The sequence below is a fragment of the Protopterus annectens genome, chromosome 6.part1 (assembly GCF_019279795.1).
Source record: "Protopterus annectens isolate FY-2018-M chromosome 6.part1, PAN1.0, whole genome shotgun sequence".
Lineage (NCBI taxonomy): Eukaryota > Metazoa > Chordata > Ceratodontiformes > Protopteridae > Protopterus > Protopterus annectens.
This window is the reverse complement of record NC_056738.1, coordinates 68,830,532-68,857,234: the sequence shown is the minus strand read 5'-3', so window position 1 is coordinate 68,857,234 and position 26,703 is coordinate 68,830,532. Positions and strand designations below refer to the sequence as shown.

Sequence of the window (26,703 nt, the reverse complement as noted above, 5' to 3'; positions counted from 1 at the left end):
TAATTCAAACAGACAACATGTCAGTGGTGTGGTACATCAACAAGCAGGGCGGAACCAGATCCTACCCCCTGTGTCGAGAAGCACTCAGACTTTGGCAATGGGTGATTTCCTCCCAATGTTTTCTGATTGCAATGGACATCCCTGGGAGATCCAACTTTATAGCGGACAGGCTCAGCCGAGCTATCCTTATGCCTCACGAGTGGTCTCTGAATCAGGAAGTTGCGGATCTTATCTTCCGCAAATGGGGACAGCCTTGCTGTGATCTTTTTGCCACCCCTTTCAACAGCAAATGCAGCAACTACTTCTCCCTTCTTCCACTTCCAGGTCACATACCCAGAGACGCTTTAGTCCACGATTGGCCTCAGGGACTTCTTTATGCATTTTCTCCATTTCCCCAGATACCGAAACTCATACAGAAAGCAAAATCGTTGGGTTGCCAAATGATCCTCATTGCCCCCTACTGGCCTCAACAGATATGTTTCCTGTTCCTGCACTATTACCTTCTCGATCAGCCCTGGACTCTGGACCCGATTCCAGACCTCCTGATTCATCAATCAGGCGGGTTGCATCAATCCCTCCAAACTCTCCAGCTCACAGTTTGGTTGCTCCACTTCCAACCTTAGCCAGGCTTCCCAGCATTTCCCCAGCAGTCCGCGAGATTATCATTTCCTCTCATAAGTCTACAATGAGGAAAAACTTATGCTAGCAAATGGAAACGTTTTTCTTGTTTGGCAGAGTCTAGGAATGTGGATCCCTTCTCAGCCCCAGTCCACGAAATTCTAGAATTCCCAGCACAACTTTTTCACTCCGTGGCCGCTTTTGCTACAATTAGGGTACAATTACCGGCCATTTCTAATTTTCATATCGGTTTAACAGATTCTAACATCATGTCTCATAAGCTCTGTAAAGCTTTTTTGAGAGGAACATCTCTTCTTAGACCTCCAGTGAGAGATCCATCTCCTCCTTGGGACCTTAATTTAGTCCTAACTTCCTTAATTCTGCCTCCTTTTGAACCAGCAGCATCCTGCTCCATCAAGTTTCTGTCATGGAAGACACTCTTTCTGGTTGCCATCACTTCAGCTAGGCATGTCTCAGAACTTCAAGCACTATGTGTTCGTCCTCCCTACCTGGTGTTTCACAAGGACAGAGTTGCTCTGAGGACTAATCCTTCATTTCTTCCTAAAGTCTGCTCAGAAAATAATTTAAATCAATCTATTGATCTCCCTGTGTTCTTCCCAAATCATAGCAACAAGGCAGAGTATAAGCTTCACCAATTGGACGTTCATAGACAATTTCATTTTTACCTACATAGAACTAAATAAATAAGAAAGTCAGACCAATTATTCCTCTCTTATGCCTTAAACAAACAAAATCTCCCAGTTTCCAAGGTGACCTTATCCAGATGGTTGTCCCACACTACTACTTTTATTTACCAGTTACGGAATAAAGTTACCAACTAAACCGAAAGGTCATTCTAGTAGGGCATTAGCCATCTCAGTAGCTTTTCGGTCTAGGTTACCCATGGATTCCATCTGAGCAGCTGCCACATGGGCAAACCCTCATACCTTTATTTATTATTACAAGGTAGATATGGTCTCCCGGAGCAGAGCTGACTTTGGTTCCACTGTTCTGAAGAGTCTGTTCCACTGAGCCACCCAGGATGTTAGGTGCTAGGGATGCTGTCCCAAACAGCAAGAATGAAGGCGAGATAGACAACTTAACATTAAGAAGTTATGTACATACCATAACTTTCCATGTTAGTTGTCTTCATCTTGCCTTCTTTCTTGCGTCCCTCCCTCCGTCCCCCCATCCTAGTGGATCGAGAGGAGTCCTTCTTCACTGGCTGAGTATTCTTTATTGTTACTCTTCTGCCTAGGTCTTCCTAACCTATTCTAGATTTTAGGATGCATGGAACAACCAGTTTTGTGGTAACTGGTTTCTCTTATATTATATCTGGGATTAGCTATTTCAAACGAGATATGGGTAGCTGTCGCTAGGCATCATGGGATAAGGGGTAGCCTCGAGCCAGTAAACAGCTCTCGAGCTATTGAAGATGGCCGAGTCGAAGCCGAGGATCGGCTCCGATCCCAAACAGCAAGAAAGAAGTCGAGATGAAGACAACTAACATGGAACATTATGGTAGGTACATAACTTCTTATTATCTAGTTTCAGAAAGAATGTGTTTCATGCAAGGGTACTATCTATGAATGAGTGAGAATGGTGTTGTATTAAAGGTGCAGTATTCGGTGTATGTGGGAGTTTGTTGTTAAGAGGGGTATGAGATTTGAAGTGATAGGTGGATGAAGTGTAAGACTTGCTAATGGGAGTTGTCTGTAGCTACAAGATGAAGTGATGTTAGGGATGTAGGAGCTATATAAGCATCAGGTAATGCTGGGTATGCTGTTACAGAAAAGTGTTGGAGAGTATGGCCAGTGCAAGAACCTTTGTTTTATGTGTTAGGGAGCTGCAGTATGGGCAAGAAGTATTGGTCAAGTAATTGGTATCCTCTAGTTAAGAGAGAGTAGCAGAGATAGTAAATACAGGGGGGATATTTGTGACTTTATCTGTAATGATGTTCTTGATGATCGATAAGGTGAATGGGAATTATATATTGTCAATTTATTGGTACTACATTCAGATATGTGTATTTACTGCAGTTAAAAAATATTAATTATAGGTAATAGTTAATGGTTATAGGGTGGTGTGTATAGAGAGGTGGTGGAGGAGGTAGGGATTCTATGTTGGAGGCAGGAAGTAGGCTAGAGTGTGAGGAACTGGAAGGGGAGTGTTTGGGTAAGAGGAAACAGGTGGTTAGGTATAAAGGAAATTATATGGGGGTGGGTGGGAATGGGGGTGGGAGGTGAGCCAAGTGAGCCCGAGCGTAGCGGGGCTGCACCCACAGCAACAGTAAAAAACAATCAATTCCTTAACATAAAACAAATTATCAACAGTGAAACGGATGAAAGGGATGGGGGTGGGCTAAGAGGAAGAAGGTTTGCAGCTGTTGCCCATGGGGTATGCACACTAGCTGACTGTAACAGATTTTAACAAGGCATAACAGTAGTCACAAAAGCTGGCACCTACACCACACAAGTAGCAACAACAAGGTTCCTGGAGTTAAACCTGGGGCTGCAGTCTATTTTTGGATGATTTTGATTTCTATTTTCTAGTAATTGCTTTTTTTTTATTTGGCAGCCACCAGATTAAAACTTAACAAGGCCTTGCAAAGTCTAGGCAATTCTGATCCTGTATCCCAGCTAAAAAAATTATTTCCTTAGTTACACTCATTTGCTCACCCATTATTTTTGACAGAGTACTCTTCTTCTTTTTCTTTCGGCTGCTCCCTTTAGGGGTTGCCACAGCAGATCATCTGATGTGATTTCAATTTAGTCTTTATTCTCAGTGTCGGATCTGATTCATCGGATTCATCTCAGCCATTACATAAGCTCAAGGTCCTCAGCTAAGCTCATGAGCATTTTTCCCTACCCATAATGCAACTCTCCTACTACCTCAGATCTCATTTACCGTGCAGCGAGGAGGTTCTAAAAACTTGCTCTGGGCTAAGTGCTTTTAATTTTTATTCATCTTTCACTTTTTTCAGTGCTTCTAGTTGATAGTTCTCCTTTTCTATAATTAAAATATATTTTACTTAATTAAAATATATAGCGTGCATGTTCCCTACCCCTGCTATCACCCGTTTTAGTTAGAGGGTGTATAATTAGTCCGCTTAAGTTAGAGGACTTTATTTCCCTTTTTCCCCTATCTCCCTAACATCTGTTTTAGTTAGAGAACAATTTAAGTAAAAAAAACATGTGAAGTTGTTCAATCTCACCGTTCATTCATCATTGATGGGTTCGGAGCCGATCCTCAGCTCCGACACGGCCAGCTAGCAAGCTCAAAGTTCTCCAGTAGCTCGAGACCCCACCCCTTATCCCATAATGCACTGCTGGAATTACCTCAAATCTGGTTTGCCGCGGCATGGATCTCTTGGTTTCCAGCTTGGCTCGAGACTTTATTGGGAGTTTTTCAACTTTCAGCAAGTTATATTTTTCTTTTTTATATACCCTTGTTCTATTCTTAGTAGCAGATATACTAGATAGTAGTTTTTTCTGTGTTTATACCCCTTTCCTCAGTATTTTCTATCTTGCCTTCGGCCTTAGGATTAGTGATTAGTCAGTGAACCCCTTTGGGACTATTGTTGGATCTCTTATTACTGTTTGTAGTTATTTAGTTGTTAGTGCCCCTTTTTGGCTTTGTGTGTGTGTTTGTGTGAGTTACTTAGTTTAAAGCAGCTCTTAGTTAATCAGTGTGCTTGAGTTGTGTAATGTCTGAAGATAAGGACAAGCATCCAAAGTCTAGGTTTAAAAAGTGCCCAGACTGCAGACAGAAAATGTTAGTCACAGATGCCCATGTGCAGTGTGTTTACTGCTTGGGTGAGGTACATCTGCAAGAGTCTTGCAGTATATGTCATTCCTTTTCCACAAGAGTGTTAGCTGAAAGGAAGAGGAAATTGATTGATAGGGGTATCATTAAACACCCCTTTTCTGAGGCATTGTCTGACCAGGATGGAGCCAGTAAATCATCTAAATCTTCCACTGATTCTAGATCCAAAAAAGGAAAGAGGTCAGAGAGTGAGGTGACTTCGGCTCCACTTCCCTTGGAGCTGACAGTCTGCTCTTTTCAGAACCAGGAAACGGCTTTGGAACCAGTTTCCAAAACCTCCTTCCATATTGCTCCAGTTAGCTCCATCTGTCCACTCTTCCAGGTCCTATGTCAGCCTATCTGATCTTTATATGGACCGGCTGGTTCAAAAACTGTTAAAGGCACCAGGCCTAGTTAAATTGCTGTTGGCTCAGACACAACCGTCGGAGCCAAAGACCACTACCTTTGAATTGTCTGCTCCTCCTCCGAGCCATATCAGACCTTCGGAGCCGGAGGAGGCTGACCTGATGATTGTGGATCCCTTGGAGCTGACACCTGCTCCAGTGTTGTCGGCTCCATCTGCTCTGACGTTCTTGGTGCCGACCGGGGACTCTAGGAGCCGACACTCTCCAGTCAGGTCTGGGGAGGATAGTCGCACTGACTTGTTGGTGCTGACTCTTCCTCTTGGAGCCTTGGCTCGGGTGAGCTCGGCTCCTACCTCAGGCTCAGAGCCCACGACTTCAGTCCGGGAGGAGATTGCAGCTCCATCAGAGCCATCAACTCCTTCTCATCAGAGCCAAGGTGCATTCGATGCCATGAGGCGAGTGTTGTCTCCCAAGACTTCCTCATCTCAAGGTCTGGCCTCTTCTTCCCCTAAAGTGCCTGTGTCTGTTTTTGTTTCCTCCAGTCCTCCCAAGTGTAGAGACCCAGAGCCTCAAGTAGCCCCACAGGGCTCTCCCTGCTCTTCTAAGACCTCTCCAGAAGTTCCCCCTGAAGAGGTTCCCAGGAAGAGATTATGCAAGAGGAGGCATTTGGACTCCCCCAGGAGTCTATCACATCAGACACTGACCTGGATAAATCAGAAGGGTCCCCCAGATCCCCCTCTGAGGACATCTCCTTTGCAGAGATTCTTGAAATCCTTAGGCAGAGGGGTGATTGGCAGTCCAAAAGCCCTACTGAGGATGAGTCAGTTCTCCTAAAGGCATCTGGGTCTCAACCTTCCACCTCTTGGGTATCTCCGCCCTACAATGAGCTTATGGATCTGGTCTCTTGTAGGGCGTGGGAGTCTCTAGAATCTATGGAACCTGTTCCTAGGAGGCCTAATAAGTTTATTTCAGCCCCTGTGGATAAGTCCTTTTTGACCAAGGGAGTCCCTGTTGATGCCATGGTGGTGGCGCCAGCCACCAAAAAGGAAATGTCTGAGACTTCCTCATCTATCCATCCTCCTAACAGAGAATCTAGGATCATGGATAGATATGGGAAACGCATGTTCAGTTCAGCGATTTTCTCACTCAGATCACTGAACTACTTGATACATTTTACCAGACTGCAGAGAGATCTCCTTAAGGAGTTGGGAGATACTTTTCAGGGTGCTGTAGCTTCGAGTGTATCCAATAAGATTGCCACTCAGCTCTCTACCCTCAATTCGATAGTCAACTCGTCCATCCGTCTCGTATCATACACAGCTGACGGTTCGAGTAGAGCCACAGGTACAGGAATTGCTCTCCATAGGCATGCCTGGATGCGACTCTGTTCATTTGTGGAACCCTTCAAGTCTTCTTTTACTAATACCCCATTTGACGGCTCATCTTTGTTTGGGCCAAAGGTGAATGAGACTTTGACCAGATGTGAGCAAGAAGGAAAGACTCTGTCTGCCGTCGGAGTCTGTTTTTCCACCCCCACTCAACCCTTTCCCAAACTTCAGAGGGGAGGAAAGATGTGGTTCCAGAAAGCCCAAGGAGCCTTTCATGACACACACATGGAGACCCCCCCCCCAAAGGCAGAGGAGGGGGTTTCAATGGAAGACTCTGCCCTCGCGGCAGAGGGGGTCCACAACACCAGGGTGACAGAGATCACTTCTCTGGTCAGTCCTACCAGCGCTCCTGAAGGGAGGCCCGACTGTCCTACTCTGGAGGCAGTCGGGGGTCACTTATCTTTGTACCCCAAAGCCTGGCTAAATATAACAAGTGACAGTTGGGTACAAAGTATCATTTCCAGAGGGTATTTCATACCATTCACCACCCAGCCTCTTCCCGTCAAAAAAATCCCGGACATTCCACCCAGTCACATGGGACAAGCAGCAATAGAGGTACGCTGATTGCTAGAAAAAAAAGAGTAATCCAGCCAGTCCCAGCAGACCAGACAGGATTCGGAACTTACTCAAGGTTCTTTTTGGTTCCAAAGAAAACAGGGGACTGGAGACCCATTTTGGATCTCAGTAGATTCAACCAATTTGCGAGAAAAGAGAAGTTCTGAATGGTCACGCTACAGTCCATACTCCCCTTGTTGGGGAAGGACAATTGGATGTGCTCGATCGATCTCAAGGATGCGCACTACCATATAAAGATGGCCAGACCATCCAGACATCACCTGCATTTCTGGCTGGGAGCCAATCATTATCAATTCCGAGCTCTACCCTTTGGTCTCACTACAGCCCCTAGAGTGTTCACCAAGTGCATGGCAGTAGTCACGGCTCACCTGAGGTGTCTAGGATTCCAGGTGTTTCTGTATCTAGATGATTGGCTCCTTACCTCCACCACCAGGCATCAACTTCTTCAAGTGAGAGAGGCTACTCTGACACTCTTCGATCAGCTAGGCATTATAGTCAGCTTTGAAAAGTCTGCCTTGTTGCCATCGCAGCATATCGTTTTTATACAGAACTAGACACGTCAACCACCACTCTCCGCCTTCCGCCAGAAAGAATCTCTATTCTTCACCAACACATCATGTCCCTAATATCAAAGAACAGAGCACCAGCAGCAGAGGTACTGAAAGTTCTAGGATTGATGGCGGCAGCTATTCTAGCAATCCCCTTAGCAAGGATGCATATCAGAATCCTTCAGTGGCTTCTTTTTACGCAATGGTCTTACCAAGAACTTCCAATGAGTCACATGGTCCTGATAACAAATTCCCGCAAGAAGGATCTTCATTGGTGGTTGACGTCTCTTCATGTCACAATAGGACGTCCTTTCATGCTTTCCCCTCCAGTTGCCACTGTGACCACAGACACTTCCCTGATAGGGTGGGGGGGGCTATTTCAGGGAAAGACTGCCCAAGGCACATGGACAGATCAAGAATCACATCTGCATATCAATGTCCTGGAGATGAGAGCAGTACTTCTAGCATTGCAATACTTTCAGGACTCTCTTCCTCTAGGGACAATTGCAATACAGACAGACAACATGTCAGTGGTCTGGTATCTGGACAAACAAGGCGGGACCAAGTCTTATCCCCTTTGCCGAGAAGCCCTCAGAGTATTCAGTGGGCACTCTCATCCCAGCGCTTTCTGTTAGCAACGCACATTCCGGGCAAATCCAACGTAATAGCGGACAGACTGAGCAGAGCAATCTTGTTGCCCCACGAATGGTCCCTCAAACAAGAGATTGTGGGCAGGATTTTCCACAAATGGGGCCAGCCTTCCTGCGACCTCTTCACCACTCACATCAACAACAAATGCAGAAGCTATTTTGCCTAATTCCCACGCCAGGTCACTCCCCGAGGGATGTTCTTGTCCACGATTGGCCCCCGGGTCTCCTCTATGCATTTCCACCAATTCCCCTGGTATCCAAATTCTTAGAGAAAGCAAAGTCACTGGGATGGACAATCATTTTCATAGCTCCTCATTGACCTCAGCAGATTTGGTTCCCATTTCTTTACCATCATATTCTGGAAGATCCATGGATCCTGGACCCAGTTCCGGACTTGTTGACACATCCGTCAGGGGATCTTCACCCATCATTGTAGACACTGAAGCTAACTGCTTGGCTGCTCCAATTCCCCGCATAGCCAGGCTCTATACTCTTTCCCATGACACTAGTCAGATTTTGTTGGCTTCCCACAAACCTTCCACCAGAAAATTGTATCGTAGTAAGTGGAAGAGATTTTCCATTTGGGCTTCTTCCCACAACATTGATCCTTATCAAGTGCCATTGTCTTCTATCTTACAATTCTTGACAGCCAGAAATCTTCAACAAAGGAGCAGCGGTGGCTACAGTGCTAGTGCAATTAGCTGCTATATCTAATTTCCATCTAGGAATTGATGGTTTGAATATTATGGCTCACCAATTGTCTAAGGCTTTCCTAAAAGGTTCCTTTCACATAAGGCCTCCAGTGAAGACACCTTATTCCCCCTGGAATTTGAATTTTATGTTATCTCGTATCATTCTTCCTCCCTTTGAGCCTGCATCATCTTGTGAACTAAAATTCTTGTCATGTAAGCCATCACTTCAGCCTGTAGAGTGTCAGAGCTCCAAGCCCTTTCCATCAAGCCTCCTTACATGGTCTTCCATACTGACAGAATATCTCTCAGAACTAATCCAGCCTTTCTGCCCAAAGTATGTTCCGAGGTTAACATTAGTCAAGTCATTGAATTGCCTGTTTTCTTCCCTAATCATACCAGCAAATTGGAATATATGTTGCATAAAATCAATGTTCATAGACAACTTACATTTTATTTAGACAGAACCAAAGACATTAGGAAATCAGATCAGCTCTTTGTGCCCTTTTCGAGACCAAGAAAGGTAAACCAGTTGCTAAAACAACCCTGGCTAAGTGACTGTTGGATTGCATCACCTATACATATGCTTGTCATAATATGCCATTGTCTAGTAAGGTAAAGGCTCATTCAACCAGAGCAGTTTCTACCTCGTCAGCCTTTTAAGCCAAATTGCCTTTGGATAACATCGGTGCAGCAGCCACATGGTCTAAACCTCACACTTTTATAACTCATTACAAAGTGGATAAGGCCTCCTGGGACAGGGCTTCATTTGGTTCTACTGTTCTGAAGAGTGTATTTCCGTGAGCCACCCAAGATCAGGGTGCTAGGGACGCTACCCATCAGTGATGAATGAACGGCGAGATTGAACAACTTCACATAAAGAAGTTATGTACTCAACATAACGTTCCGTGTGAGTTGTTCCATCTCACCTTCATTCTCATGTCCCTCCCTCCTTCCCTCTCCTGGCTGACAGTTGACCTGGAGGCTGTCTTCATCCTGGTTTTTCAATGTGTATTCATTCCTAGGCAGAATAATTATTGTACTATTATATGGTACGCAGCAAACAAGATCTGAGGTAATTCCAGCAGTGCACTATGGGATAAGGGGTGGAGTCTCGAGCTACTGGAGAACTTTGAGCTTGCTAGTCGGCTATGTTGGAACCAAGGATTGTCTCCAAACCCATCAGTGATGAATGAAAGCGAGATGGAACAACTCACATGGAACGTTATGGTGAGTACATAACTTTTTTTTATCTTATATTTCTCTCTCTCTCCCACTGGAGTGTTTGAGGTGTGTGCTTTCTGTTATTGTATTTTTTTTCTTGTTGCTGTTCTTCCCTCGCTATGTCTCAAAAACAGGAAAGGAAACTTCTAGGATTCAAAAAATGCGAGAAATGTGGAAAGAAGATGCCCCTTAGTGATTCACACTCTTTATGTGTGTATTTCTTGGGGCCTCTTCACCTTCAGGAAACATGTGCCATTTGTCATGGCTTTAATCAATGAACGCTTATGGAGCTCAAGAACAAATTGATATTGCAGGGTTTACTAAAAAACCCCTTCTCAGAGGCAATTTCTCCGGTTCAATTCTTGGCTGGAGTGCCTTCTGTTTTGAGTCTGCATGTCTTTCCTGTATTCGTGTGGGTTTCCTCTGGGTGCTTCAGTTTCCTCCCACATTTCAGAGACATGCATCTAAAGTGTTTCTCCCTGAGCCTCCGCTGAAAATTGGCTTCGTTCCAAGTTGAACTTTGCTGGTAAATGTTAAAATAAATACAAAAATTCGCCAGAGTCCTCCAAAAGTTGTCAAAACTCCTTGAAACGGTCATCTTTGGATCCGAAATCCACTTCAGAGCAGAGTCAAAAAAACTACTAGCCTGTCTGCTCCATCAGAACCATTGGAGCAGACAGTATCTGCTGGATCCAAGACTATCATGGAGCCATCTGAACCCTTGGCTCAGGCTTCTTGGGTGCGAAAATAAATTCTACATCAGAGCCATTCACCATTCCTGGAACCAGTGACATCACAGCTCCCTTCTCCTATATTGTCCAAGTCTAGATCTCCAACATTGTCTACTCGTCTACCAGGAGCCTTTCTGAGGATGATGTGGACAAGTTTGGGCAGAGGTTGCTGAAGAACTCAGCCCTAGCTAAACATTTACTGGACTCGAGCCCAAAGAAATCGGACCAGACACAGTCCTCTCTTACAGTACTTGTTCCTCCTCCGATCTGTCCTGTGGTTTCGGAGCTGAAAGATTCTGATCTCCAGATTGTGTCTGTATTGGCCCCGGGACCCTTGTTTTTCTGTGAGCCAGTTTCTGTCCTGAGTGTTTCACTCTGGAGACCTCTAGGAGCCTACACTCCCCAGTCAGATACTCGGAGCCAGCTCGGATCTCTCCGGATCTAACCCTGTCTCTGGGAGCTTTAGTATGGGTGAGTTTGGCTCCTACCTTGGCCTTGGAGCTTCTCTCCCCAGCGCCATGGATGCCTTCGGCTCAGACAACTTCCTTGTTGGATCAGAGGGAGTCCTCAGAGTGGGGATGGTCATCTTTTGAGGTTATGAGGAGGGTTTTGACTCCATCCCAGTCAAAGACACAACCTTCATCGGATCTTCCTCCAAGTTCTAATCATTTGTCTTTATTTTCTCATGTAACCCTGCCACAGGAACGCAGAGACCCAAGGACTCAGGATGTCCAGCATGGGACTCCCTCCTCTTCTGAAACCTCTCCAGAGTATCCCACTGTGATTCTCTAGGAAGAGAACCTGCAAGAGGAAGCATCTTGAATCCCTGGATGAGTCTATCATTTCAGATACTGACCTAGATGATGGAGAAGGGTCCCCAAGATCACCCCCTGAAGATGTCTCCTTTGGAGACATCCTTAAATTTTAAAACAGAGGGGTGATTGGTAGTTCAAACCCTGTTCTGCTGAGGAGTCAGTCTACCCAAAGTTTTTCAGACCTTGCTGTTTACCTCTTGGGTGACCCCCTCTTTCTGACGAGCTTATGGACTTAATCTCTCAGAAGGCCTGGGAGACCCCAGATTCCATAGAGCCCACTCCTAGAAGGCCAAACAAATACTTCTCCAAAGGATAAGACTTTTCTAACTAAGGTTTTGCAGTTGATTCCATGGTCATGGCAGCAGCCACTAAAAAGAAGTTATCTGAGACCATCTCCTCTATTCATCCTCCTAATAAGGATTATAGGACTATGGATAGATATAGAAAGCATGTGTTTTCATCAGTGACCTTTGCCTTTTGGTCTCTGAACTACCTTACCCATTTTACCAGGCTGCAGAGGGATCTGTTAAAAGAATTCACAGACTCCATCCAAGGAGCTGTAGCTGATGCAGTAGCAGATAAAGTTAATGCTCAGCTCACCACCCTCAGTTTGGTTGTAAACTCTTCCATGAGGCTCATATCATATGCAACAAATGGAATGAGTAGGGCTACTGGTTCGAGTATTGCTCTTCGGAGACAGGCCTGGATGCACCTTTGTGACTTCGCGGAGCCCTTCAAATCTACATTTGTCAATGTCCTTTTTGATGGCTCTGCCATTTTTTGGCCGAAAGTGAAGGAAACACTCAACAGGTGTGAACAGGAAGGCAAGACCTTGTCTGCCATTGGAGTACATTTTTCCACACCCACCAGACCATTTCCTAAGGGTCTGAGGGGTAGTGGGAAGATGTAGTTCAGAAAATCCAAAAGGTCTTTCCATGACACACAAGGTGAAAGTTCCCCCAGGGGCAGAGAGAGGAACAATAATGGTAAATGCTGCCCTCATGGTAGAGGAGGCCTATATAATCAGGGCTCCAGAGAACTTTCTTTGGGGGCCCTTTTGGTGCTCTTGAAGGAGTGCCCAATTACTTGCCCCTGGAGGCAGTCGGGGGACAATTGTCTCTGCACCAAAAAACTGGCAAAACATCACAACCAACAGATGGGTGCAGAATATAATATCCAGGGGATATGCCTTTCCATTCTCCTATCCCTCCCCTGTAAGCACATCAGTTCTGGACATTCCACCCAGTCAAAAGGAACTTGCAACCTTAGAAACTCAAAAGCTGCTAAAAAAGCTAAAAAAGAGAGTCATCCAGGAAGTCCCCACAAACCAGAGAGGATCTGGAATTTACTCAATATTCTTTTTAGTGCCAAAGAAAACAGGGAACTGCAGACCCATTCTAGATCCCAGCAATCTGAAGAAATACATTCAGAAATCCAAGTTCTGGCTGGTAACACTGCAGTTGATACTTTTAATTTTGGAAAAAGACATTTGGGTGTGCACCACAGACCTTCAGGATGCGTGCTACCATATTCTAATGGGCAGGCGATCCAGAAGGTTCTTGCACTTCTGGGTAGGAGCCAGTCACTTCCAGTTTTGAGCTCTGCCCCTTGGTCTCATGACAGCCCCCAGAGTGTTCACCAAATAGGTAGTACAGCTCACATGAGATGCAAAGGATTCCAGGTCTTTCCATATCTGGATGACTGGCTCATCACCTCCTTAACTAGGCATCTTCTTCAGTAAACCAGGTACTCCACCCTACAACTTTGTACCTCCTTTGAAATTACCATAAATTATGAAAAATCTGTGCTATAGCCATGACAGTCCTTAGTATTCATAGGAGCACAGATAAACACAATTATGTCAGCAAAATTTCCCCAAGAAAGGGTACACGATCTATGGGCATTGTGTAGGGAAGCTGGTCAGAAAGACATGGGCTTCTACCAAGCTAGTTCTACAGGGGCTAGTCAAAATGGCAGCTTCAGTTATTCTAATACCACTGGCTCGGAGTCGTATGAGAATCCTCCCAAGGCTACTTTTGATACAATGGTCATTTCTGGATCTTTCAAAGTCGCACAAGATTATAATAACTGACTCATGCAGGACAGACCTTCAGTGGTGGCTAAATTCTCCCCAGTCTCTTGCAAAAGTCCCTTTGTCCCCCCTCAGCCCCAAACTACAGTGACCACAGCTGCATCCCAGATAGGTTGGGGGGCATTATCTGGGAAAAACAGTCCAAGGCACTTGGTGGGAACATGAGGCCCATTTGCACATAAATGTTCTAGAGATGAGGGTGGTGTTCTTGGCGTTACAGGCATTTCAGGACTCCCTCCCTCTAGGTACAATAGCAATTCAGTCAGACAAAATGTCTGTGGTCTGGTATATAAATAAACAAGGGGGAACCAAATCTACCCCTTATGTCGAGAAGCCCTGAGGATCTAGGAATGGGCAGAGGCCTCCAACTGCTTTCTCACAGCCACACACATTCGAAAACTGTACAAAAGCAAATGGCAAAGATTTGTGGCTTGGTCCAATCTAAATCAGATTGATCCATTTACAACACACTTACAGTCTATTCTAGAATTCTTAGCCAAGTTATTCAGTGAGGGAGCTGCAGCTACTATTAGAGTTCACCTAGCAGCGATCTCAAAATTTCATATAGGAGATATGTCGACCAGATTTTGTAAAGCATTCCTCCGGGGAACTACCTTGATTCACTCACCATACAGAAACCCTATTCAGTGTTGGGACTTGAATTTTGTATTGCCAAAGATTGTCTCCCCTCCATTTGAACCTTCTGCTATATGAGATTTACAATATCTCTCATGGAAAATGCTCTTTTTGGTAACTATTACTTCAGCAAGCAGAGTTTCAGAATTATAGGCCTTATCCTCCAAGCCTCTATACATAATCTTTCTTAAGGACAGAGTCTCTTTATGAACTAACTCCTCCTTTTTACTTCAGTCTATTGACTTACCAGTGTTCTTTCCAATTTTTCAAAACAAGGGAGCATACACCTTCTGGATGTTCATAGACAGTTACCTTTCTATTTACACAGGACAGACATCATAATTTAGAAAGTCAGATCAACTCTTTATCTCTTATTCAGATGCTAGGAAGGGCCAACTAGTTTCTAAGGCAACACTATCCAACTGGCTTTCACAATGTATATATTTCATATACAGTTCTAACGACAAGACAATCCCTAATCCTATCAAAGCTCATTCTACCAGGTCAGTAGTCACTAAAGTGGCTTTCCAAGTCAGATTACCCCTAGACAACATGGCTAAATCACATACTTTTATTACTCATTACAAGTTGGATTTGGCATCTAGGAGTAGAGCATCCTTTGCTTCTATTGTTCTGAGGAATATTCTCCCATGAGCAGTCAAGAATTAGGCAGCTAGGGATGCAGTCCCATCAGTGAGAATAAAGACGAGATTGACAACATCACATAAAGAAGTTATGTACTCACCATAATGTTCTATATGTGTTGTCCATCTCATCCATTATTCTCACAACCCACCCCACCATGCCCCCTCCTGGAAGACCAAGTACTCTAATTGGAATTTTTATAGTACTCTACAGCCTCTGAATTGATATGATTTATAGTATCCTTATACAAGATAATATTGAGATACTTTCTCCTGGTCACTGCTAGAGGGCAAACAAAATATGAGGTAGTAGGAGAGTTGCATTATGGGTAGGGGAAAATGCCCACGAGCTTAGCTGAGGACCTCGAGCTTATGTAATGACTGAGACAGATCCGACGGATTGGATCCATCCCATCAGTGAGAATAAAGGACGAGATGGACAACACACATGGAACATTATGGTGAGTACATAACTTCTTTTTTCCATTTCTTCCTGTCCTCTGCAATTTGATCTGTCACATCAGCATGTCCTCTTTCACCACATCAATAAAACTTATCTTAGGCCTTCCTCTTTTCCTCTTACCTGGTAGCTCCATACTTAGCATCCTTCTCCCAATATACCCAGCATCCCTCCTCAGCACATGTCCAAACCAATGCAATCATAGGATCATAGAAACATAGGAAGTTACTAGGCTAATGGCCCTAGGGCTGTTACAAGCCTAGCCGAGCTCTTACCCTTATTTCTACTATCAGCACCTATTGCCCCTGTCCAGGAGGGATACAGGTGGACCCCTGGGGTGAATTTATGGTCACTCATCCAATCGTCCAGATTGCATTTGAAGAGGGCCAATGAGGTGCTCTGTTTGACATGAAGTGGGAGTCTGTTCCAAAGATGGGGTAACCTCTAGGAGACCAGTCTGTCCCTCCAGCAGGTGTTATTAATGTCACATACCACGTTAAGGTCTTTAGAGCGAGTAACCTATATACCATTTGACATACGGATATGCAGCATTCCCAATAAAGCAGGGTCAGAGATTGCCTTGTATGCAAGGCAGAGAGATCACCTCTGAGTAGTCTGTATGAAACAAAATAGAGTGACAGTGATTTCAGACGATCCCCATAGGACAGATGCTGAAGCCCTTGAATTTTACTTGTGAGGAACCTTTGTGGTTTCTGCAATTGCTTTGAGTGCTTGGAAAGGTACATACCAAAAGGAGCATTGTACTCAGTTATTGCCTTGATGAGGGAAGCGTACACAGAGGATATAACTTATTTTTTTCTGGAGACAATACCCTTACTTATGAGATGAACAATATAAAATGCCCTTCTTACCACTGTGAAGACATGGTGGTCAAAGTTAAGTTTGCTGTTAACCTGAGTGGCCTGGTCTCTCACGACTGAGTGCATACTTAAGTTGTTGCTATTGTTGGGGCAGTTAGCAGGAACATCACTTTTACCAAAAGGAATGATAATACATTTTTTCTGTATTGAGTTTAAGGCCATGACTTTGGCACCAATCATTTGTTTGTGTAAGACCCTCTTGTAGGATGTTGACATCATCTGGACAATCTATGACTGCTCCCAGTTTGCAGCCATCAGCAAACTTTGTCAGCCACAGACCTTCAGTTATGGATTGTACTTCGGAGAAATAGATTCCAAATAGTAGAGGTCCCAGGAATGAGCACTGTGGAACACCACTGGTTACAGGTCTGCTGTTGGAGGTGGATTCCCCTGTTTTGACTATATGAGTTCTATCAGTGAGTCAGTTAGTGGCCCATCTAACAAAATGATGCCTGAGTGGGGAATAGTGACAAACATATTGGCTAAGTCCAGGTAGGCTATGTATACAGATTTCCCCTCATCTAGGGCCCTGTTGACTGTCTCGAAGAAGTTCACCAGGTTTAACGGGCATGATCTCTCTTTCACAAATCCAAACTGAATAGGGTCAAGTGTTTGGAGATTACCTATATCTTTTTTGATAAGGTCCATGACGATTCACTCCATGGCCTTGCAGATAAGGCTAGTCAGGCTAATAGGTCTGTAGTTCCCAGACTCAGTGGAAGCACCACCTTTGTGCAAGGGAATAACTGTGGCTGCTTTCCATTCAGCTTGTATGAAGCCAGTGCTTAGACTATGACTGAAAAGAGTACCCAGTGGTGTTGCTAATTTATGTTGGAGCTCATGTAGAGAGCAGCCTGGGATGTTATCAGTTCCCATAGATGCTGTGGTCTTGGCCTTAAGGTAGGGGCCAGGTGGTAGGGATGTCATGGTGTACATGTGGCAGGGGCAGGGGAATGAAGTTTTCATAGAACCTGTCTGCCAACAGGTTAGCTATGTCCACAGGCTCAGTGGATGTGGTATCATTAAGTACCTGTTTGGCACAAAACTGGGCCTTTCCTTGTAGGTTATGGATGTAACTATAGAATGCCTTGTGGTTGTCCTTTGTTGAGGAAGCTAATTTGGACTCATAGTTTGATTTGAAGGACTTCACAAGAAGTCTTATTTGCTTGTTTAAAGCTGAGGAGGGACTGTTTCCAGTTTAGGAGGGCTCGCTCCCTTTTACTCTTAGACAACAATTTCTTCCTCTTATTGTAAAACCTGTTAATGGCAGTTGTCCACCAGACAGGTTTGCTCTTCCTTGAGGAGCTTGTTTTGGTCCTATCAGCTACGGATGAGTCAATGCAGTTATACAGGTGTTGTATAAATCATTGGTGTAGAGCTTGGCAGAGTTGCCAGTTCCATCTGCGGGAGGAGGTGCAGTGGTTATAATATGCTTTGGAGAAATTTTTTAGTTTAGTTGTTACTGGGGGGGGGGCAGTTCTGATAGTTACTTTGAATGAGACTGATTTATGGCCAGATCTCACCAGGGAGGACCTCACAGCAGGGGTACTACAGTGTGAGGTCCTCCCTGGTGAGATCTGACCATAAATTAGTCTCATTCAAAGTAAGTGTCACACCTAACCCCCCCCCCCCCCAGCAGCAACTAAACTAAAAAACTTCTCCAAGGCAGATTATAACCTCTTACAGGGTGGTACCAATATCTTCACTGCACCCCTTCCTTCAGATCCCACCTCTCTGGTTTTGTCTCCAAACCTTCCAACCTGAGCTGACCCTCTAGTATACTCATCTCTAATCCTGTCCATCCTTGTCACACCCAATGCAAATTTTAACATCTTTAACTCTGCCACCTCCAGCTCTGACTCCTGTCCTTTTGGCAGTGCCACAGTCTCCAACCCATATAACATAGCTGGTCTCACTACCATCTTGTAGACCATCCCTTTCACTCTTACTGGTACCCATCTGTCACAAACCACTCCTGACATTCTTCTCCACCCACTCCACTTTTCCTACACTCTTTTTTTCACCTCTCTTCCACACTCACCATTACTCTGATCTGTTGATCACAAGTATTTAAACTCATCCACCTTCGCCAGCTCTGTTCCCTGCATCCTCTCATTCACACAAATATAATCTGTCTTAGTCCTGCTGACCTTCATTCCTCTCCTCTCAAGAGCATATCTCCATCTCTCCAGGGTCTCCTCAACCTGGACCCTACTCTTAGTACAAATCACAATGTCACCCGCAAACATCATAATCCACGGGGACTCCTGTCTGATCTCGTCTGGCAACCTGTCCATCACCATTGTAAATAAGAAAGGGCTCAGAGCTGATCCTTAATGTAATCCCACCTCCACCTTGAATGCATCCATCACTCCTACTGCAGATCTCACCAGTGTCACACTGCCCTGGTACATGTCCTATACCACTCCCAACTTCCTCATACAGTAACACAACTCCTCTCTAGGCACCCTCTCATATGCTTTCTCTAAGTCCACAAAGACACAATGCAACTCCTTCTCTATACTTCATCAATAGCCTCAGAGCAACCATTGCATCTGTAGTGCTCTTTCTTGGCATGAAACCTTCTCTATACTTCATCAATAGCCTCAGAGCAACCATTGCATCTGTAGTGCTCTTTCTTGGCATGAAACTGTATTGCTGCTCACTAATCACCTCTCTTCTTAATCTAGCTTCCTGTACTCTTTTCCATAATGTCATGCTGTGGCTGATCAATTTTACCCCTCTATCGTTACTACAGCTCTGCACATCTCCCTTATTCTTAAAAACTGGTACCAATACACTTCCCCAGCCCTCAGGCATCCTGTCAGTTTCCAAGATTTCATTAAACAATCTGGTAAAAACCTGACTGCCATCTCTCCTAAACACCTCCATGCTTCCACAGGTATGTCATCTGGACAGACGGCCTTTCCATTCTTCATCTTTTTTACAGCTGTCCTTACTTTCTCCCTGCTAATCCATTGCACTTCCTGATTCACTATCCCCATATCATTCAACCTGAACTCTCTCTCTCTCTCTTTCTTCATTCATCAGCCTCTCAAAGTACTCTTTCCATCTGCTCAACACACTCTCCTTGCTTGTGAGTACATTTTCCTCATTATACTTTATAACTCTAACCTGATGCACATCTTTCCCAGCATGGTCCCTCTGTCTAGCCAATTGGTATGGGTCCTTTTCTCCCTCCTTATTGTCCAACCTTTCATACAACTCACCATATGCCTTATCCTTAACCTTCACCACCGCTGTCTTCACCATATGCCTCATTTCCTTGTACTCCTGTTTATTTTCTTCTTCTCTCTAGCAATCCCACTTCTTCTTTACCAACCTCTTCCTCTGTATAGTCTTTTGTACTTCCTCATTCCACCACCAAGTCTCTGTCCTCTTTCCTCTGTTCAGATGTCAAACCAAGCACCCTTCTAACTGTCTTCCTTACCACGTCTGCTGTGGCTTTCCAGCTATCTGGTAATGCTTCACTGCCAACCAATGCCTGTCTTACCTCTTCCCTGAACTTCACCTTACAGTTATCCTTTTTCAACTTCCACCATTTGATCCTTGGCACTGCCCTCATTCTCCTCCTCTTCTTCTAGATCACCAGTGTTATCCTACAGACCACCATACTATGCTGCCTAACTGTGCTTCCCCTTGTCAACACTTTGCAGTCTCCAATCTCCTTCAGACTGGCCCTCCTGCATAGGATATAATCCACCTGTGTGCATCTTCCTCCACTCTAGTATGCCACCCTATTTTCCTTCCTGTTCTTAAAATACATAGTCACCACAGCCATGTCTGTCATTTTTGCAAAATCCACTATCATCTAACCTTCTGCATTCCTCTCATTAACACCATACCTGCCCATCACCTCCTCATCCTGCCTATTCCAATCACCAATATGCCCATTGAAATCTGCTGCAATCACCACTCTCTCACCATTGGAAACACTCTCCACCACTTCATCCAACTTGCTCCAAAATTTTTTTGTCTCATCCATCGCACACACAACTTGCAGACCATATGCACTAACAACATTCATCATCATACCATCAATTTCCAGCTAAACATCACTTTATCTGACACTCTTTTCACCTCCAAAACACTCTTGACATACTGTTCCTTCAGGATAACCCCTACCCCATTTTTCCTCCCATCCATACCATGGTAGAACAATTTGAACCCACCTCCGATACACCTGGATTTACTCCATCTGGTCTCTTGCACGCACAATATGTCAACTTTCCTTCTCTACATCGTATCAGTTAGCTCTCTCCCTTTACCAGTCATACTGCCAACAGTCAAAGTTCATACCCTCACTTCCACACTCCTAACTTTCCTCCTCTCCTCCTACCTCCGGGCATGCCTTCCCCTCTCTTCCTCTCCTTCTACTTTGACCAACAGTAGCCCAATTTCCACCAGCACCCTGTTGGCTAACAGTACTGGAGGTGGTCATTGTTAACCCGGGCCTCAACTGATCCAGTGTGGAAATCTGTATTGTTGTCAACATATTTGATCTGGCAAAAATTTTACACCAGATGCCCTTCCTGATGTAACCCTCCCCATTTATCCAGGCTTGGGACCGGCACACAGAAATACACTGGTCTGTGCATCCCCTGACAGAGTACTCTGTAGGGAATTTTTAATATCTGCCAACTCATTACACTCCCAAAACATGCTCCCAGTTATCTTTTTCTTTTCCATCACACCTCTAGCATTTGCCATCTTTCTGAGGAAAAATTTTTTGGACTATACTTGGGGTATAAAAGTATCAAAAGTATGCAAACATTTCCAGATAAAAATCTGAAATCTTTTAGATGTTGTCACTGCACTGAGAGACCCTTGTAGAATCAGTTCCTCTTGGAATACAAAAGAAAACCTTGAACAAAGGCCTGCAATTTAGTTACTTTTGTGGCTATAGCTGGATAACTTCTAAGTATAGTGTAAAACAAGGTCTGAGCCAAACATAAATGAGGGTGATTAGAGACAGAAAAGAAGCAGTCCTTTTACAGAAAGTAAAGAAGATAACAGTGACTCACACAAATCCCATTATATGTCAATGGCATGGGAATTCACAGTTACTTCCTTATGTTTGGCCTAAGTCATACAAAGCATTATGGGAAAGAGAAAGGGTTGAGGAAGAATAAAATCACATTGATAATGAAGCCCCATTGGGAGCCATGTTGTGGAAAACGGGCTAAAATTACAAATAAAGCACATAGAGTGATTTTGAGATGTTAAAATAGGTCAGGAAACAAAGATAGTTGGAAAAAAAACTGATTTTTTTTTAGTTCTAGGCTGGAGTTTTCCTTGAAGCCAAGGATGTTAATCCAAACTATCACCCATGCAAAAGTAAGAGAAAACATATCAGTTCTGCATATATTATGATCTGTATATTTTTAAACCCTCCCCCGTCAACAACCCAAGATTACAGCCTATTAACTTAAAACATGCTTTTGTCTAGCTTTCCTTTTCTTTTTGCACCATAATGCCTACATTTCTTAATACCAAAAAGAGGAAAGAAAGAGAAGAGGAAGAAAAAGGCATCTGTTTCCTTTAATAACTGTATCACATACAAGAACAACTAAAATACTTTACTATAAAATCCACAATTTATATTGTGAAAATGTTCATGGAAATACTGTTAAGAAAAAAAAATTGTTTTGGCTACAGTTACATTTTTCCTTTTTCCTATCATATTTCCAGAGTCTTTTCAAACATTAATGACGTGACATGAGGCAAATGCTTTTCACTTCCTCACATGTTTAACAAAGTCAACAACTCTTTTCACTTATTCTTATACAGCCATATTTCACAAATGTGATTGATGCTTTGCAGTCTCACATTGTTTTCACTAATTTCCAGGATGTTGATGTTTCTCCTGTTCTTCTCCATCTCCCTACTCCAGATTTTTGTTCAGTTCCATAGTACTCCGTTGTGTTCTGATCAACACCTGTGCTTTTCCATATCTCTCAAGCATTTTCCTTTGGAACAGTGGAAAAGGTTTCACTGTCAAAATCTCTTTATGTGCTTTATTATCAGAGGAATGAGAAGCAGAGTCCAATTCTGCTTGATAGCTCACTTTTGCATTTTCTCCTTAGTCTGTTCTGCATAAAAAAAGTTTGATCCTCCAGGAAAAAAATATTCTGAGGACAGCTGGATACATCAGCTTGAATCTCACATCTGTCTCTTGACATTCCCTGATTACTGGAATACATTTGTTTCTTTTCTGCATGATGTACGTGAATAATCATTTTCCACATTCTACTGTCTCCAAATTTTAATATGTTGTCCTTTTACCACAGTTTTGTCAGGATCAGCCCTTTCTTGCTGGTAGGTTTGCATCTGTACTAATAAAGGTCTTGGCTGCTTTCTCGTGGTCAGATTTGAAGCATATAAACAGTGTGATTTTTCAATTACCAGTTCCTGCTGTGGAATACTAGTCCAGTTGTATATTTATGCCTTCATAAAATTAATACAGTCTGTTTCTTCAAGTTTCTGTGGTACATCAGAAAATATTAGTTTTTCCCTACATGCTCTGTCTTCTAATTTTACCATTTTTAAACCATTTCTTCTTGAGCAGTTTCATACTCAGCCAGCCTTTTCTTCATTTCAGACTCTGATTTTTGCAGTTTTATCAGCTCATCTGAATATCTGTTTGAAGCTTCTTCCATTTTTTCCAGCCTTTTCTTATTTGAGCTGATAGACTCATTCAGTGTTTCATTTATTTTAATCAACTCTGAGCACATTTGATGTATTTTTTCCTCTAGATACTAGCTGGAGCTTGAACTGCTTTTGCTGAACAACTGCAGGATTCTTCCCAGTCAGTATTTTCTCTTCTGCTTTTGTGATCTGTTTTTATTTCAGGCTCTCTGAATTTCTTTTTTGCAGGCATCAAGGCAGTGCACTTACTATCCAGTAAATGAAATGTACTCAAGCTGAAAATATCTTTGACTGTCATTTCTCAGTTTTTGTTTTCATGCTGAGAGAGCTGAAGTTAAGCTGTTGATCAGTGTGCGGCCATCTTGGAAGTCCTGCTCATAAAATGTTGTATGATACATACTTTGCCAGTCAGTATGGGAACAGTTAAATACTTTAATACATTACCTAATATGTGCAAAAAGCTTATGTGCTGTTCACAATTTAACTTTCAACTTTAATAACATAGTCATGTGAAAAACATCACATGGAAAAATTTCTTCAAGATCTGCTATTATTATTATTATTATTTTGTATCTACTATATTCAAGCTATCTTTCAACATATTGTATGTATTAACATTAGTATATTTCCTCCAATAACATTCTTTTGGCTTGATATACTCCCAGTACTTGTTGAGTACATTAAAGATTTAAGTTCATCATTTTTAACTAGACTCCTAACATTACAAAAATATACTTTTAAAGTTTTATTAAAGTTGAGGTGTCTGGCTGAGATTTCTGCATTATTTTGCAGTTTCTCTAAATGTTTAACCACTACAGAAAGTTTGTTACCCACAAAATAAGTATAAATGCTCTGTATGCTGTAATATGCACATTAACAGCACTACATCTACATTCAGTAATATTAGTTTATAAAGTGAGGCAAATTAGTATTACACAATTTTCAAAAAATCTCTTCCTTGACATTAATTGTTTCAATGTTTTCTGCAGTAAGAGGTGCAGTGTTTACCTTTATGTCAGTATTTCAGTGTCATTATGCATTAATTTGTTCTAGCTTACAATGTATCAAACCTTCTAACAAATATTGTATTTTTTAGGATAAAAGAAAATGAGCACAAAAAAGAAATGGAAAAAGAACATGAAAGAAGAGAGGGAGAAGAAATAAAGAAGTTAGCAAAGCTGTTTGAGTGGGAGAAGCACAACTTGGAACAACAGCAGAAAGAAGAGAAAACAAAGTTAAAGAAATCCCATTTAGTAAGTGCCATAAGTTCTAGTAATATACTAATATTACCAGAACTACTGATACAAATAACAAGTAATCAAATATAAGTTGATTTTACACATTGCCAGCTAATCCAGTATATCATTAGATATAAGTGCCCTGTAGCTGAAAGCAGTGAAATTGGGCAAAGATACCAAGAAATCACTAAGGAGGTTCCAGAATCCTACAGGAATGTGCCGGAATTCAAACTGATTCTTTAGCAAGTGCTGGTTCAGCTCATTGAGACACTGTTTCCTACTTGCAACAGTGCATCTGCCTTATACTGGACTTTATAAATGATTATGCTGTTATTTAGATTCCTGTAATTAAGTCCTGTTAATTGGTCTCGGTTTTACCACCTCTTCAACATATGTACTCATAGTTTAGGAGCCCAAATCTTTTTCTGATTATAATGCTTCTTTTGTGACTCCTGGGAACTATTCAACTAATTGTTCTTTTTTGGGTATAGTATATTTTTTCTAATATTTGGAGGTATTTTTATAGGGTTATCATTTTTTCACATGTTTAAATTTGCTATCTTAAACAAGTGTGATCATGTTTTATTAACCAATCTGTTTCTTAGTGGGAAAAGCATATGCTTTTCAATTTTAAAATGAAAGGAATAAACATGTACTTGATCCTTTTAGATCTTTAGGGTAGTAAAAGAAAAGCTCCATTAGAAAGCTGGTGTATATCATTAAAAAAGTACCTACATTACTTAGTATTTCTGGCATCTAACATGAGTATTCAAGGTTAAAAAAACTCTTAGCCCCAAAGCCTAATGTTCCCCCACAGCTTGAAAAATCGAAGACCACTGAGAGCATTTTGCCTGTTTGGATACCAAAAGGGGAAGACCAAAACATGCAGTGTCACGCACACTGAAAAAATAGGAGATGTTTATGACTAAAAGACCACCCACCAAAATTATTCAGAATCTTCATGCAAATATTATATAGTACTATCTGGTTTGGCTAGCTTATGGAAATTAACTATGTTTTGGCTACAAAGACAACTGCTAAAAAGCCACTAATATTTCCTCCTGCTTACTTGCTAGGCCTAAGCCTTTTCTTCCATGAACCACAGAAGACTTCTTATTTCTACAATTTGATATAAAAAAAATCTGTATTATTTCTTGCCATGATTGTTTTTGGCTCTATTCTCGGCTGGAGCGCCTTCTGTGTGGAGTCTGCAGGTCCTCCCCGCAGTCAAGTGACATCTAAAGGCATGCAGGTAGGTGCATGTGTGAATGGGTGTGCCTTCTTTGAAGGTTGGGCATGTGGCTGGCACCTCGGCACTGTAAAAATCCACTGCCAATCATTAGCGGACCGGAGTTCTGCTGTGGCGACCCCTAACCGGGAAAAGCCAAAAGACATTAGTATTAGTTTTATTTTTGTTGCTTTTTTTGTTTATTACTATAATGCTGCTGTTGTTATTGTATTTGATGCTGATGCAGGATACTTTTGATCTTGGTCTACAACTGGAGAAACCTTCAGGGTTTAAAAAGTGCACCAAATATGAGTACAGAATTTCACCCCAGGATATGCACAATCTCGCCATTGTGTGTCTGGGTCTGGAACACCTGCAGGTTCCTTATGAAATCTGTAAGGCTTTCAAGCTCTGTTTTTTGTTAGAATAAATTTATTCTGAAGGATTTTTTCCTTAACAATTCAAAGGCAGATCTGATGACAAATTGGAGCAAAGAGAAAGATAGAGAGGCATAAAGAGAAGAGGAAAAGGAAAATGAAGAAACTTCTTCTCAATTTTCTGCCACAAAGATGGCCAAACCCTTGACATCCTGGGATGTTCCAGTTCTGACCCCTTTAGAACAGACTGCACCAAAAATTTGGCTGCAGTGTCCTTAGACACCAAGCTCATCCTCATCACTGACAGATCTCCCTGGATGGAAACCTCCAGTGACAGGTCCAGAAAGGAAACTCTCCAGGATCCTTGGTTGGAGAACTTCCTCTGCATTCTTTTTTAAGTCTGCCAGATCTACCAGAAGCATTGGCAACATCAATTGGGAATTTATAATGAGGGCCTTCATTAAGGCTCAACTGGACATGGGTGTTATTCAGTCCTCCTCTGTTTCTAGGGTGGATTGGGTTGGTCCACCTACCCTAGTAACAGCTGGTCCTTCCCTAGCACATGTCTTAGTGCTGGTGGTGTCAGAGCCAATTTCAGCCAGGGTGTATCTTTCATTGACACCCATGGGTTCCAAACTTTTGGTCTCCATTGTACAACTGATGCACTCTACTCCAATTCCTTCAGTGCTGAGGGTGTCTTGTCACTGGATCCTTGAAACTGAGTCATTGATGCCATCCTCAATGCCAGTTTGCACTGATCTGTTCTCAGTATTGGTGGCATCAGCATTTGAGGTGTCAGTGCTGATCTCATTGTCAGAGCTGAATTGATCGTTGGTGGTGGGGGCTCCCCACCTCAGGTCTGTTGGTTTCATCTTCATTGAAGATCAACTCTGTGTCATCCAAAATGTCTTCAGCAGCACTGCAATCTGCATCAGCATTTAAGTTTTTGAAGAGGATCATTGCCCATCCTTAAATGCAAAAAGGGGATTGCACCCTCTATTTTGGCTTCAGCATTGGACAGTTGCCCTGAGTCCATCAGCTCTCATTAGTTGTCCAAGGGACAGAATAGC

At 42.9% G+C, this 26,703-nt stretch overlaps 1 protein-coding gene across 2 annotated transcripts in view; it reads left to right on the top strand.

Moving 5' to 3' along the window:
* The window catches only part of CFAP210 (cilia and flagella associated protein 210), a 570,861-nt gene that overhangs the window by 181,915 nt on the left and 362,243 nt on the right, over positions 1 to 26,703 (top strand). For both annotated transcript variants that reach the window (XM_044075493.1, XM_044075494.1), the window contains one exon: positions 23,887 to 24,043. In XM_044075493.1, coding sequence (XP_043931428.1) covers positions 23,887 to 24,043 — 157 coding nt within the window. The remainder of the gene's footprint in view (positions 1 to 23,886; positions 24,044 to 26,703) is intronic.